Source organism: Mangifera indica, chromosome 16 (assembly GCF_011075055.1).
Source record: "Mangifera indica cultivar Alphonso chromosome 16, CATAS_Mindica_2.1, whole genome shotgun sequence".
Classification (NCBI taxonomy): domain Eukaryota; kingdom Viridiplantae; phylum Streptophyta; class Magnoliopsida; order Sapindales; family Anacardiaceae; genus Mangifera; species Mangifera indica.
The window spans coordinates 2,775,258-2,791,391 of NC_058152.1; the positions used below are offsets into that span (position 1 = coordinate 2,775,258).

The window sequence follows — 16,134 nt, forward strand, 5'->3', positions numbered from 1 at the left end:
TTCAATTTTGATTTGAACTCAAGTTTAACTTCTCTTAAATGAACTGAACTCAAACAATTTTGAGGTGAGCTTGACAAACTCAACTGCACTAAAATCGAACTGAACTCAAATTAGACTTGACTTAAATCTAACTCTAATTGATCTTGAATTCCCTTTATATTCATATCCAAAGCAATTTAGCATGTGAAATGGAAGAGACTCCATTGTTTTATTGAGTTTAATTATTGAAACGCTAAAATTACATTATACTTAAAATTGAACTTGTGCATACACCCATTATTCATGACTTGCAATTTGTACACCAGTCAATGCAAGCTTATCTTGTTAAATCCTCATTGTAACTCCCCAACGGGTGCTTCATTGAGCCAGAGGAAATGAATGAAGTCGTACAATTTTGCACTCACACTCACCTGGGTGCCATTTCAATCCAATTATTTTCATTGGTTCCAAAGAATTATTTAACAAATGTCAAATTATTGAGGCATGAAATGGATATTTATATCAATAAAATTATATCCACTTTTTTTTTTACACAAATGATGTGTCGTGATTTTGTGTTAAAGATAAAATAACACTCAATCACAAGATGACATATCATCTGTGTACTCAAAAGTGTGTATCCATAATATTACTCTATTTACATTACCTTGTAAGGTGTCGGGTTTAGTCTCCTCATGTGATCAGGTCGCATTAGCTCAAGCTGTTTGATGCATCGTTCTCTGATGTCCTTCAGTGGAGGTAAATCTTCTCTTCGTTTACCTTAAAGACACAAAATGGCCACTCAGATGGTTAGACAGAGAACCAAATTGTGCAATCTGATAGTTGCAAACAACATTGAGCCATTATAATATCCACAAGTTCCATGGCTATCAGGAAAAAAAAAATGTCAATAAATAAGAGAAATCTCTGTAAATTATCACATACACCCACCTGAGTTCCCAGGCCAGTAGCACTTCATAAGTTCTTCAACTTGCTGTGGCACCACATATGCTCTCTTAGATTCACTAAAAGGGTGACGACACAGAATTCGTTCTCCCACCTGTAAGTTTAAATATCCGATAAAAAATTAGGGCCTTTCCACTTGCATCATGATCCTCATATAGGTCTAAAATATTTTTTTAGTATGGTATAGATAAAGAGAGTCACAAGGACAGAGTACCTTAGGGGGAGGTTCATTTTCTCCTGTCATTATGTCGACCAGAGGGTAACCTTCTCTGCCATATAATCTATAACTCCGTTTTTTACAGGGTATAGAAACCTAGTATCCAGAAAAAGGAATAAAAATTATGTTAAGTGAACATCAATGACAATAAAAGATTCTAGGTGGCATGTTCATACCTTTGAAACATCTTCAGAAAGTTTGATGCGAGGCTGATTATTTATCTCAACGAGCTTGAAAACACAACCTAGAGCAGGCTGAGCATAGCAAGTTACCAGATAGGTTCCTATTCCAAATGCATCGACCTCATGACCCTTTCAAAAAGAAATTAAAAAAATAGTTGGCCTGTTAGACATGAAAGTTCAATAAAATGTTTAATGCACACATTTACCTTCATCCTACTTAAACATAATATTGACTATCGTGTTATCAAAAATTTATCAAAAATTAAACTCACACAGATGTATAGATGTAACAATTCTTTTAATTAAGATACATTTTACAATGAAACAAAGTTTATAGAGATAAATGAATTGATGTAATTATTTCTTATCTAAAAAACCATTATACTAAACTACAACGAATCAGCAGGACAACTGATTATGGTCGACATCAATTGTTGCTCAAATAATGACATTACCAGGGGCAGCTTGGTGGTTCAGACCACTGGATGAATACAACAAAATCATATTGTTAGATGCGGTAAAAAATCACCTGAAAACAGGTTCAGGCATACGCAATTACTCAGCATACCAGCTAAGATGATGATACTAATCCCTACTGATTAGTAGGTGTATCACACACTCATATAATCATATGAAGAGTCATCACTCCAAATATTTGTGCATTTTATAATCTTTTTAATACATGCATAAAGTTTAGAAGCAATAATAAAATTTAATCCAGCACAATACTTATTTTAGAGATTACCTGTTTCTTTAATGCGTCCAAAGTTTCTTCATTGAGATCATTACTTGCAGTAATGCTCATCTTTCCAAAACCAGGCAATCGAAATTCTTTCTCAACAGTGCGAAAGAACTTTCGGGCCTCAGAAGACAAATATGCTAAATCACCAGAGTCCAATCTAATGCCCGCAGCTTTATACCTACATAACATCTCATCTAAAGTCAACAACAAAAATGGTGCAACTAAAGATTTAACCGGATTTATCATTCAAGTGGTGAGCTTGGCAATGTTTAGCTAATAAAATGAAGATTCTCAAAATCACAAATTCATATGCTAATGGTAAAAAGATGGAAACACATGGACCATAAAAACATATGAACAGAGAGATAAGATTTTAACATAAAATAATTAATAAAAAGTGACGAGCGAAAAAAAGACATATGTCCATGTGATGTAAAGAGAAACTATTCTATCAGGTAAAGATGACAATACATGTGTAAAGTTTCAGATATACCCCAAATCATTGAGTGCCAAAGCAACTGCACAAAAGTTGGGAACTCCACTCCTCATGACCTGGTAAAATGGATTTGGTGACATTGAACCCCATTATTAACAAGTGGACCTTATTAAAGGCCAAATGAAGATGCAAATGACTTATACAAGAGCAAAAACAGTAAAAAGGAAAAAAAATTACTTGCCTCTAATTACTACCCAGAATATAATTCATGTTTATGTTTAGGGTGGCCTTAACATGTTCCATCATGACGCATGTTAAAATAACAAAATTTTAATCACATCAACGTATTGAACTTTAGTTTTTCCTTTTTTTTAGAAAGATTTTTTGAAAGTGAGTTAATGCAATTAAAATTTTGGTCTTTATGATCTTGGGCAGAGTTAAGACGACTTCAACATTTATTATAATACATTAACCGAAGCCACGCTAGATTCCAACGGTTAGAAGAAAATTATAGGAAGAGAACACTAGGTGTTGAATAGCAAGAATGAGACATTTGACCTTTATAAGTAGATTCTGCCAATAAAAAAAAACATAAGAGATTATCACATTTGATGACTCCTACTTTTTGTCTTCCAGATTTTTTCAACACTTACAGACAAATGAAACATAAATAAGATTTGTTATTCATGAATTGGCTTGAGTAATAAATATATTAAGAATGTAAACTGTGAAGATAAAAGAGATAGAGGGAACAGTTCAGTTATTAGGTAAAAATTTATTGTAAATCAAGCTTCATGCACTATTCATGATCTAAAGAGAAATATGACATTAAATAATTGACGCTAAGCCATGCAGGTAATGGAATGGATTTGAACTAGCAAAATGAAAGAATTTTTTCAGCGTACTTACATCATATGTGTCTACAAGAGCTAGAAAGCTATTAGGAAATGCTAAGGCATATGAGGTAAAAGCAGCTAGCTCACTTTGATTTGTCTCACCAAATATGCCACGTAATGAGCTTGACCACTGTGAAGAATGCACAAATTCAAAGATTGAATACTGGAGCAGATCAGAGCCAGGGTAATGTAAAGAAGAAAGAAACTATAATGTAAAATTTACAAATGAAGCTATAAGTTTAAATGAAAATAGTTATAATTGTACACCAAGAAAAAAATAAAATCATTCTGAAGCATGCATAAGATTTATTAACCTCCCAAAACAGTGACAAAATAAAGGTGACCACTGCAAAGCATGGCATAAAAAAAATGATAATAATCCTCTTTCTGAAAGACATCCAAAAATCTCCATCCAAGTGATGAGTAATCCTGTGTGGTGTTAACATGCAAATTAAGTGATGATTTGGCATATGAATTGTCAACACCACTTGGGCTCAGATTTTTTGGTTATCTCTTGGGATGGGTGGCACTACTATAAATAGAAGAATTTTCCTTTTTTTCTTCTTGAGTGGTAAGGTTAAGAATTCGATGTAGCTCAAATTTGTCCAGGTTTTAATAATTTTTTACCAAATCCTATCAAAAAGGTGAACCAACAGCCTCTTGAACTCAGATAGGAATGAAGATTAACACAACATGGTGTTCTAATGCACACAGACTATCTGACATTACAAAAAGCAAAAATTTATGTCACAATATAAATGAAACAGAAAAAGAAAAGCAAAATGCCTGATCAAGGGGAAAAAACCTGAATTTTGTTTAACCATGTCTGAACTAGACCAACAAAATCCTCACAAGTATGCAAGCCATCCGAGCTTTTAAGTGATTTCTCTATGATCTCATCAGGGCTCTGCAAATTGACAGATAAATAAGAACACTAATTATGAAGATAAACAAATACCCACAAATCTAGAACTGAGAAATTATCATTTTAAATGCAATAAAATTATTATGCTGACTCATATGATAAAGACAAAGACAAAACTGACAGAAATTCAAGGAGATCCAAAATGTCAAGGCCTAGTCCCAGCTAATAGCTCCAGTGTAATATTGACAGTCAAAGTACCAATAGATGTAAATGTGACCAGCCGCAACAACAACAGACAGAAGACTTTTGTCAACTTCAAACACCTTCTAGTAAAAACCCAGACAAGTAGAGGAAAAGGCTAAAAGGAAAATGCAGTAATTGATAAATCAACAATCAGTCAATAAGCATAATCTGAAACCAAACAAGATGGGCTTTCTTAGCTTAAGGTCAGTTTAGGACTTGTCTTGAAACACAATCTACAAAAGAAGTATCAATATAAAAAATGTCGCTTTCCTATCCACAAAAACAATTATCATAAAGATGTGAATATTGCAAAAGTTCTCACTTCTCACGTTAGGATTGTACAGTCACATGTCAAAGAAGTAGCTAGTAAGATTAAATGGGAAAAAAGAGACTTCAACCAATAAAACTCCAACAATATCAAGTTCATGTCAATTGTTATGGTAAAGAAAACTGTATGGTTTTTGCACATTATTAAACAACTAACAATAGAGGTATTTGAACATCTCCTCTGATTAACTAACCATAAAAGAGCTAACAAAAGCATGTGAATGTGTTCCACGAAGCGGTATCCCAAATAACCTCCCAGCTGCAACATTGCTGAAAATATAGAACACAAATCCAAAAGATAAATTAAACCAAATGTTTACTCAGATTAGCAAGCCAAAAAAAAAAAAAAAAGGAACAAATTTAAAGAATCCAAGCTTCAAAATATCTCAAGATCAATCAAACAAGGCACTTGTATTTTTTACTGTTCCTGGGACCTATTCTTTCACTCCACAAATTCAATATGTCCCTAAGAGGTAGATCAAATATATATTTTTTTAATTTTCGATAAGATTCAAACAAACAGCTGAACCAAGTTGTTTAACCTGTTCTACTTTGAGAAGTGCATAGAAATTGGATTTATTCACTTAAGACTTCTAGTATGGACAATTAATACGAGAAAAAGAGTTGCTTGCATAATGCTTAGAACATTGAACTTAGAAGCTCAACAGGGCATATAAAATCGATATAAGAAACAATGACTGTACAATACAAAAACATTTTCAGTATAAACTACCTTGTTGCATCAAATCCTCCCATGTAACAGTACTTTGATGCTCCTATCCCTCCATCAGGTCCCTACATGTAATATAAAGAAGGCTACTCTCACAAAGAGACATAAATCATGAGTTCAAATAAAAGATAAAAAGAAAAATGAGGGCAACCTGGGCCCGTCGAAGCCCAAACTCGAGTAATATTTTGGATTTTCCAGCAACAAATCGATGTCTTGCAGCATTTGTAGCTACTAATGATGCATAATTAATAAGATTCACAAATGCAGTTTCCAACAATTGGACCACCTAACCACAAAAGATATGAATTAAAATGAATTGAATTGTAAAATTAGCATCAAAACAGATGATTTATGTGGAAGCAATACTCACAGCAACTGGGCCTTCAACTCTTAGCAAGGGTACCTTTGGGAAAACAACCGACCCCTCTGAAATAGCATACACTTCAACATCAGAACAGTCGATTCCTCTAAGATAATTGAAGAAGCCATCCTATGGTTTGTATTAACAATAAAATTATCAGTTAACAATAAATTTGTAGGTAAAATTCACAATTCGCAAATTTTATCAAAAAACAAAAAAAGTATTTTAAATGAATTATGCAATATTGCTAGAAAAAAAATCCAAACTTTATTGTGGAAACCCATTCATTAAGTGTAGGAATTCAACTGATACTAAGTCATGATAAATAGAACAAAATATGTAAAATGAGGGGAATGATGACAGGTATTATCAATTAATCAACCAAGTTTTCCCCCATCCTTTAGGGTAAATGGGAGAAATTAAGACAATGGAAGTTACAACAGTCTAGCTCATGCATCCATCACTAACCTTCCACCCAATCCAACATGAAGTAAGTTCAACTTACATGTAAGCAATGCTGCTTATATATGTAGCATGTATCTATCATGCATCCCTAAAACTATAGGAGAAGTCAAAATGGTCTACGGCATTTCAACATTTTTTAAAGAAACTGCAATAACCTATTAGCAAGATCAACTTAACAAGCTTGGGTGCAACTTCTTTTTGGAGTTTCAATGTCATTATCTATTATTAATTAACAAATAATAAAGTTATTATGCCATACCTCACACGATCCAGGCAAACTATCACGGACAAATGAGATCTCGTCCTCTGTAAACTTAAAGTTGGCAATTAGCCTTATGCATTCTTCTAAACCAGCAAAGATTGTATATTCACCACCAAATGGATTCTTTCGAAAATACAAATCAAACCTGTAGCACACCAGGAAACAAATAATAACCACAAAGGCAACACAGACGTCAACTTGTAGAAAGTTGGCTTTGTAGTATGGAAACAACACACTACACAGCTTAAGAATGAAGATCTTAAAATGCTGTCCGTGATCAGTATTCTAGTGCTTTCCAGTAAGTAGTAAACAAAATTAAATGATTCAAATTTTAACAATCCAAAAATCTTAAACCGAGTATACAAGGACGACTGAAATCCCTTGATATTGCTGTTTCATTAATTCTCAATTTTGTTTGTGATAAACAACAATCCTATTTCCTTACAGTAATTCAAAGCCAAGATTATGTGTCTTGTAATTAATTTCAAAACCCATAATTATGTTATAACTGAATTTAGTTTAGTGTAACAATATAGTTGAAACATGAACAGCTCATCCAAACATTTCAAAACATATCAATTTACCACTCAATCGCAAAACCAAATTGTTAGCCTAAGTTTAACATAACAATTCACATGATAAACCTCAATGTAGCCGACTTAACAAAAAAAACTTCAATTAATCGTGAACTTACATTAAATTCTACAACGAAGAAAAGTAAACTTAGAAGATTGAATTGACAACTTACACAGCACGTTCCTCGTGCTTGCCGGCTTTCCAGTAAGCATAAGCCATGGTGAACTGATAAAGATCGGTCAGAAGAGGGGTGACCATGGGGTTAGTCGGGCCGTCGATGACCCGACCCGTGCGCTCTCCAGTAGGACCATTATTTTTCCCCTCCATTTTTTTTTTTCTGTTATTTGCTTTGCCTAATTTTGAGCGCAGAATTTATGTGCGTGTATTTATATACACAATGAATTTGAAGAGAAGACGGCCTTGTTATTTACGGCTTTTCGAAGACGGAAATGAGCTGTTTAGTTAAAAAACCGTTAAAATCTAAGAATTTTATTTTTAAAAAATATTTCAGGAAAATTTCTGAGAAGAAGAAGAACAGAGAGAAGGGCACGTGCGAAATACGATATCGGTCTAACACGTGGCTGGATGTCATATGTTTGAATTGAATATTTCAATTTTCAAACCAGTTAGATGAAAATATTAGGCTCTGACACAAACTCGGAATTCTATATAGGGCAAATACTGTTTCCCCCCAATTCAGTGAAAAGCTTTTTTCAACCCATTAACTATTAAAAAATTAAATACTTATTTATTTATTAAATTTTATTCTTATTATTAGAGATAAAATTATTATTTATTAAAATATTTAAAAATTAAAAAATTATTATATTTATCTTCTAAATTTAAAAATTTAACAAAATTTTATTTACCTAAAGTTTAGAAAATAAATATTTCCCCCTACTATTTTTTCAACTATCACTGTTGACGGCGAGAGATGGTGACAGTGACATTCTCCTTTTTTTTCTGGCTTTTCTCTCAGTTATACTCTATTTTTAGCAATCATTGGTTAAAAAAATCAGCCAACAAAAACGAATCATTCATCTCCAAACGAAGACGTGATTCATCTTCATCGAAATTGCATCTTTGTCTAGAGATAAAGAATGGTCTTTGTCAACCTGTTTCTTGAGTGGATGACGGTCAAAAATGAAGCAAGACTAAGAGAGAAGTAGGGAGGGAGAGAGAACATCACTATCACTGTCATATTTGGCTGCCTATAGATTGTTGGAAAATCTCTAGGGGGAATGTATGTTTTTGAAACTTTGAGTGGGAGAATTTATTAGGTTTTAAACTTGTGAATGGAAATATGATAAATTTTTAATTTTTTAAATATTTTTATTAAATAACAATATTACCTTTATCAGTAATAGTTAAATTTAATAGACAAATAAATATTTAAATTTTTGATAATTAACAAATTAATTGGATTTGTATTAAACCTTGGGTACGAATAGTCATTTGGCCTTCTATTTATTGCCTTGACAAGATGTGGCGCTTGCTACTGCTCTGCAACATTGGAAGGTAAAATATACAGAGAAGCATGTAAGGGAGAATCCTTCAATCAGAAAATTTACCAGGCGCAATTTACTTTCAAATGGAAATCTGGGGGGTCAAAAGAATAATGAACTACGACAGTCAATTCAGCACGTGTTGATTGTGCAAAAAAATATTTACAACCCCGGCCCGTCAGATGGGTAAAGAGGAAACGCAAATCTTACTGCATTTCATGCGCTTGACCAGGTGCAGGTTGAATTGTATTCAACAGTCTCAGACTAGAAATTTACCGTAAATTACCATATGATTAACAAAGAAATCATAAGCAAGTCTGGATATGCATACATGCATGCATGCATATATATATATATATATATATACACACACACACCATTGAACAATCCTTAATCTATAGGATATAGAGATAGAATTATATCCAGCAATACAATGAAGTCAATTCTTATTACAACAATGAATTTAAACATTTATTCTAATTTCACTTTTATAAGAAACGAATACTTTTGATTTGGTTGTTAGTGATTACGAATTCTATCATTCATATATATATATATATATATATATATATATATGATTCACTTGTATCGTATGACATCAAATAAATGGACATGCACCTTTTACCACTAAACAATCCTTAATCTATACGATATAGATATAGAATTATATTTAGCAATACAATGTAGTTAATTCTTATTACAATAATGAATTTAGACATTTATTCCAATTTCACTTTTATGAAAAATGAATACTCCTTTGGTAGTTAGGGGAAATTAATTAAAATAGACAGCTAGTTTGTCGCGTAAATCTTTTTCGGTATGAATTTTTAGCTTCTACCTTTTTAAGTAAATCATATTTTTCATTCCAAAAATACCTCTCTTCTAACTTCTTAGCGTTTACAATAGTTTTCACAATATTAATCTTTTTTATTTAAGACGATATGCATTAAACTTAATTTTTCTGTAATGAATAATATCTACAGATGAAAAATAGATTAATTTTTATATAATAATTTATTCTTATATGCATTTATACAATTACAAAGTGTGGATATACCGAACATTTTCTTAAAATAGTGTGTTTTTTCTGAGCAGGTGTGAAAATGTGTGAAATAATGCGTGAAAGGGTGCGAAAATTTGGAAAGGATGCAGGAAGGGTTGCAAGTGTGTGAAAGGGTGCGACAATTTAGAAAGGGTGCAGGAACGGGTGCAGGTGTGTGAAAGGGTGCGATAATTTGGAAATGGTGCGTAAAGAGGTGCGGGTGCGTAAAAGGGTGCGATAGTGCTTGAAGGGGTGCAAGTGCGGGTACGTGAAAGAGTACAAGAATTTATAAATTCGACAAATTTATAATATTATATAATATTATTAATATAATATATATAATATATTATATTATTAATATATAATATATTATAAATAAAGGTTATATAATATATTATATATAAAAGGGTGCGAGACCCCTTTGCATTTCTCTCACCCTTATATATATAATATTTTTTATATTCTATATACCACACCTTTTCACACACCTGTACCCTTTCTAAATTGTTGCACTCTTTCATGCACTCGCACCCTTTCACGTACCATTTTCAAATTGTCGTACCTTCCACTCACCCACACCCTTTCACACATCCCTTCGGTGTTGTCGCACCCTTCTATGCACCAGCACCTTTGGAAGGGGTGCGTGAAAAAGTGTGAATGCGTGGAAGGGTGCAACAATTTGGAAATGGTGCGAGTGCATAAAATATAAAATATATTATATTATATTAATTATATATATATAAAGGGGTGCATTTCTCGCACCCCTTTATATATAATATATTATATATTATATATTAATAATATAATATTATAAATTTGCAAATCGCCACACCCTTCCATGCACCCGCACCCCTTCACGCACCTTTTCCAAATTATTGCACCCTTTCACACACTTGTAACCCTTCCCGCACCCTTTCCAAATTTCTACACCCTTTCACACATCATTTTACACATTTTCGCATCCGCTCGAAAAAAACGCATCGTTTTGAGAAAACACCTGATATATCCATCATTTTGTAATTGTATAAATGTATATAAGAATAAATTATTATATAAAAAATTAATCTATTTTTCATCTGTAGATATTATTTATTATAGAAAAATGAAGTATAATACGTATCGTCTGAAATATAAGAGATTAATGTTGTGAAAGCTATTGTAAAAGTTGAGAAATTAGAAGAAGGGTATTTTTAGAATAAAAAATATGATTTGCTTAAAAATATAAAAGCTAAGAATTCGTATCGAAAAAGGTTTATGCGACAAACTTGTTGTATATTTTAATTAATTTTCCGATAGTTAGTGATCAATATTCTTATAAAAGCCCGAGTTAAAATAAAAATATATTCATAGGAAACTATGTTTGACACGGAAGAGAGATTATACCAAGTCTTGCCATTCTTTTCATAGAAAATCTTTTATCTATATTATAAGTCGATTTGCATGTAGATGGCACGGTCAAATACTAGTAGTTTAATTTGTTGTTCACTCGGTGTCATATCTATGAGTTGGATTAAAGAGTAGTTTGACTGAATAAGATCATGTATAAAAAAAATGTGTGTGAATTATGTAATAAAAGTTGAGATCGAGCAAATAAAGAAACTTGGGGAAAAAACTATATCCTTATGTAGAAATGTTTGTAGAAAAAGTTGTTTATATACCCTTATCTATTTAGGTCTCTGAACTGTCTTTAATATGAAACTTAGAAGAACTATACCTCAAAAATTAAATATTAAAATTGAAAAATCTAAAGTCATATAAATTACAATCCAAAGTTAAAATTTCTAACAGTCTCCTTTTCACATTGGAATTTTGTAAAGATAAAGACTCACTCTTCTTTCCCTCTATCTTAACACCATATAATGAAGATATGAGTCTATATTTTCATTATTTTATATTGTGATAGACACAAAGATATAATATAAAAGAATCAAATTATATAAAAGTAAAAATATAAGGAGTTAATTAAAAAATGATAAAATCTTATGAACATCTGTGTGAAATTTTAAAAATTATTTTGATTTTTTAATATATTAAAATTAATTATTTTTTGGGTCTAAAAAATTATTAAAACAATTATTTTTTATACCTCAAAGATACTTATAAATATTTAAAATTTAATAGGTTAGGTGACTCTCTTTGATCCTCTTAAGATCTGCCACTAGTTTTGTGACTCATAGGCTTTCAGAAAATGTCGCTGCCAGTCATCAACTTCTGCAAATCACTTAGTTATCTATCACAAGATTAATATAGTCTTAAATATGAAAAGTTTTTGCTCCAGAGTTTGTTATAATGAGAGAAAAACAACTTATTCTTTAAAAGTCCGAAGGTTTATGATTCCCCATGGCTGAGGCTTCCATGAACAAGCTTGAGATGATTAGTCGTCCAATACTACGAGGTCTTTGGATTTAGGGCTCACTTTCTTTTTACCTCCCAAGCCTGGCAATTTGCAGATGGGGCATACGTTCTTCAGCTTAAGCCACTGCTTTACGCAGTTGGTGTGAAATTCATGCCCACAATCCAGCTTCCCAACATCTTCTCCATCAGCATATTCCTCCTGGAAAGATTCATAAGAACACACAATGATAAAGAGGATTATTCTTATGTAAAGTTTTAGGATGATTATTCTTACCTGACAGATACAGCATTGTTCATTTTTCACAGGAGACCCAACTGGGACAGTCTGATGTTTTCGGTGCCTTAGAAGTGTCACAATATCTTCCTCGCTCAATCCAGTGTTAACACTTCCAATTTGCTCCTCCAGGGCCAGTAGTTCCTGATAAAACCTCAAACTTACTAATATTGTTGTTATTTACCATGAACCCTATCCCACCCCTCTAAATAAATTGATCCCTCCAAGATTTATATAAGAAGATTCCATCTCCATATCTCTTGCTTTCACTTCAAGAGATTTGTCACCATAAATCTTAATCATAATGAGTAATATTATGCGTACAAACAATGTGCAGAAACAATGACTTGTTACTATATGATTGAATTATTTTAAATTAAAGATAAAACAATAGTTAATTATACGATAACAAATTATTGTTTGTACATAACTTGTGTACATGGTGACTAAGGAAAGTTGTCATTGATGAAGTTGTTGATGGTTTTGCTAAGACTATTACTAAAGGTGACAATTTTTAATATGATCCATTAACTCAATACGACATGAAAAAATCGGATTAGAATTAAGTTATTTTACATGAAATTTTTTTTGAATCAATTCAACATGACTCAAAACTAAATCAAATAGTATTAAAGTTAATACAAAAATAACCTAAACTAACTGAAATTGACTTGAATATTTGTGAAAACAATGGATAATTTTAGATTAGTTTGGGTTGTATCAAGTTAACCCAAAAATTAAATGATTGAGTTTGGGTTGAAAATTTTTGACACAAATTTAATTTGGATTAGGTTAAAATTAAATATCTTTAACCTGAAAACCAAATTAATATGATATAAATACGATCTGATAATACGATAAATGAGGTCTAACTATTACATGTTTGATTGGTCTATTTAAAGCAATTTTCTGGCTACAAAACTTCGATGATATATTATGCAATGAATCTCCTGATTTTATTTAGTGTTACCTCATAAGACATGTTATCTGTATCAAGACGCAGATCTTCATGTAGATCCTCCTCCTCATCTTGATCTTCATCGTCTTCCTCATTGCCACCCTCATGAATCCACATTGACTGGTTCATCCCCATCATATCCTGACATGTTTGTTATATATGAATACATCAAGTGATCATTTCTCTTGCAATGGAATGACCATGAAAAGTTTACCAATGTATAACTTAACAACAAAGTAGTATAGAAGTAAAGCTCAAATCTAAATGATAACCATACCTGAACCCGTAGGGCGCCGGTCCTACGAAAAACTTGCAGTGCATTCTCAACCTGTAATTCAAAAATAGAGAAATGTTGAGCTTCTGATCAAGTGATGAAACAAGAAAATGAAACAAGGAAGATCAGTCTTAGGCCCAACCAATTTTTCACATCATAATACACATTCCTTTGATGTTATAATTTGAATCTGATAAAGATAACTTCCAATTTTTGTTAGGATTGTGATTATATTAGAGATAAAACAAACATCATTGACAAAATATATTCATATACAGAAGGTTTAGCCTACCCCATTTAAGAGCATGCTTCTCCTTAGTGCAGCAGGAGATAAAGTCCGAAGCGCCGGGGGGGTATCCTGCTGAGCATTCCCTGGTGGCCTTGTCATGAATCTTGGCCTCAGAGGTTCACGAGGCCTCACATTGCCACTTCTAAGTACGCTCTCCTGTCCTCCGGCAGCGTAGCCACCGTGCACCCAGCCGCCGAACTCCGATCCACTTCCAGTTTCTGCATTTCTGTTAGCGTAGAGACCACCCATGTTGGGATTATTAAACTGGTTTGGAGCAATTGGTGGCCTGGGATTTGACGATGAAGCATTTCCAGGAAAACTTGGATTGATATGTGATGTCATGAGGGACAAATTTAGTCCGTTTACAGCTTGAGCAGAAGAAGAACTAGATGATCCAGATTGAAAAGAATCTGGAGCTTGCAACATAGGGTGCATTGGTGGAAGTTCAAATGGTGATATACTCTGAAACACAAGGTCATTATATATGTGGTTAAGCATATCTCTTTGCCAATTAGCATGTCCACTAATAGAATTCATCATCGACATGTAATCATCAGGTACCGGAAACTGATGATCTACATTTGGTCGAAGACGAATATTTCTCTGAAAACCATCTGATTGTCCTCCCCACATTGAAGTTTGATTCGTCCCTGTGGCTTCTCCAAAACCAGCTCCATGTCCAGCCACATTAAAAGTTTGCTGCATTGCAGGGCCACCTTCAAATCCATTTGCTGTCATACTTGAACTTTGACGATTGAAAGTATCCATTGTTAAACCAGCGTTCACATGTCCGAAATGAGCGACGTTTGGGGGATTAGGCAAGGCACTCAATACGTTTGAGCTGCTTCCAGAAATTTCTTGGGGGATAACAGCTTGTTCATCAGGATTTCCAGCTTGTTGAGAAGAGCTTGAAGATGAACCTCTTAATAACAGTGGCCCAGAAGAACTTTCAGGGACTCTTCTTTTGCAGGTTAGCCGCCTGCCATTAGATGGACCACCCTCTCCGCCGTCGTCATTTTCTTCCACAACATATCCGGAGATTCCTGAGGAGATCAAGATTGGATTAGAAGGATCGGAGGCAGGCGGATTTAGGGTTACACCTCCTCCCGTTTCCTCACTGGCATCTTTTAAATTACCTTCACATATTTCATTTAAGTCTATATTACCAAGCGATGGCCCATTTCTGACTTGACCATTCTCATTAGAAGCTCCTTGAAACCCTTGATGAGTTTCAGAAGGAGCATGCTGATCATCCCCACTTGATAATTGCAAAGAAGTAATTTGATATTCGGTGTTGGCGCTAGAGCTTGACTGACCCGTATAGTTCATAACACTTTTTCCCTTGCGGGAAGAAGCATCTTCAGAATCTAAGTTTCGCCCATCCATTGTAGATGATATTTCTCTCCTTTCAAATGTTGAATATTCCCTTGACTGAAGTTGGGTTCGCCCAAGACCTGAAATTACTGCACGATAATCAAATATAATAAACAATTTGCTTAATCTAGAACTTCTGAAGCTACAAAAACGTTGCAGTAACACTGGTGAAAAATATGCACCACTGCACCAGAAACTGATGGTGGGCTAACATCATTTAATAAAAGTAGAATAATTGTACAAAGAATGAAAAGATAGCTAAATTTCAATAACTTCTCACAAACACCTGCAGATCTTCTCACAATCGAGAAAAATTGCAGAATGCAGATGTATAAGATATCTGGGTCGAACGAAAAACTTAGATGAAGTAGAAATATATAACAGAAATATTTATGTAGAACGAAACTTCAAAGTAATTCAAATTGGAAAAGCCGAAATGTAAAACAGAATAATAGACTAAAAAAAGGAAAATCCAAAGAATTAAATATCAAAACTTCAATGGAGCACATGCATCGAACAAAGCAAAATATGTTTATGTATTTTTTAGTAAAAAGAAAATTCGAGAAAATAGAGTGAATATTATTTGGCATTCCTTCCATGACATTCACAAATCTAGGTCTAAACTTTGAGAAAAATTATGGAAAATAAAACTTTAGGGAAAATATATATGCAACAGTCCACCATTAGTCACATAGATCTAGCTCTAACGCATAGGACTGTCCGACCGAATAGGCTTTACATCATATATAAAAGATTATGAATCACAAAATCTTATAATAAATGAAGAAAATAAATCAAAAGAAAACCCATTAAAAA

At 33.1% G+C, this 16,134-nt stretch overlaps 2 protein-coding genes across 3 annotated transcripts; both read right to left on the reverse strand.

Annotated features, from left to right (window-relative positions):
- Positions 1-131: 131 nt before the first annotated feature.
- LOC123198564 (nicotinate phosphoribosyltransferase 1-like) lies at positions 132-7,809 on the reverse strand. 2 transcript variants are annotated; one of them, XM_044613261.1, is made up of 15 exons: positions 7,420-7,807; positions 6,669-6,816; positions 5,954-6,073; positions 5,735-5,869; positions 5,587-5,648; positions 5,048-5,123; positions 4,224-4,325; positions 3,432-3,548; positions 2,580-2,638; positions 2,090-2,264; positions 1,339-1,473; positions 1,160-1,258; positions 931-1,039; positions 647-759; positions 132-410 (listed from the first exon to the last, which is right to left on the reverse strand). In XM_044613261.1, exons 1-15 carry the CDS (start codon positions 7,572-7,574, stop codon positions 333-335), a joined length of 1,683 nt encoding a protein of 560 aa, XP_044469196.1. In that variant the 5' UTR covers positions 7,575-7,807; the 3' UTR covers positions 132-332. The 2 variants fall into 2 exon arrangements, with proteins under 2 accessions (XP_044469196.1, XP_044469197.1); XM_044613262.1 differs by lacking the exon at positions 132-410 and adding an exon at positions 475-577 and having other exon boundaries at positions 608-759; positions 7,420-7,809.
- A 4,147-nt stretch (positions 7,810-11,956) lies between these two features.
- On the reverse strand, positions 11,957-15,393 carry LOC123199817 (probable E3 ubiquitin-protein ligase RHG1A). The gene is made up of 5 exons (XM_044614888.1): positions 13,948-15,393; positions 13,659-13,709; positions 13,394-13,522; positions 12,424-12,567; positions 11,957-12,348 (listed from the first exon to the last, which is right to left on the reverse strand). Exons 1-5 carry the CDS (start codon positions 15,328-15,330, stop codon positions 12,169-12,171), a joined length of 1,887 nt encoding a protein of 628 aa, XP_044470823.1. The 5' UTR covers positions 15,331-15,393; the 3' UTR covers positions 11,957-12,168.
- Between the last annotated feature and the right edge of the window lie 741 nt (positions 15,394-16,134).

Coding starts and splice junctions, on each gene's coding strand:
- LOC123198564 (XM_044613261.1), bottom strand. CDS start 7,574: ATGGAGGGGAAAAATAATGGTCCTACTGGAGAGCGCACGGGTCGGGTC. Junction 1,474..2,089: donor TGGACGCATTAAAGAAACAG/GTAATCTCTAAA, acceptor TCTTTTTGAAAG/GGTCATGAGGTCGATGCATT. Junction 760..930: donor CTACTGGCCTGGGAACTCAG/GTGGGTGTATGT, acceptor TGTGTCTTTAAG/GTAAACGAAGAGAAGATTTA.
- LOC123199817 (XM_044614888.1), bottom strand. CDS start 15,330: ATGGATGGGCGAAACTTAGATTCTGAAGATGCTTCTTCCCGCAAGGGA. Junction 13,523..13,658: donor CCGGCGCCCTACGGGTTCAG/GTATGGTTATCA, acceptor CAAACATGTCAG/GATATGATGGGGATGAACCA. Junction 12,349..12,423: donor AACAATGCTGTATCTGTCAG/GTAAGAATAATC, acceptor GAATCTTTCCAG/GAGGAATATGCTGATGGAGA.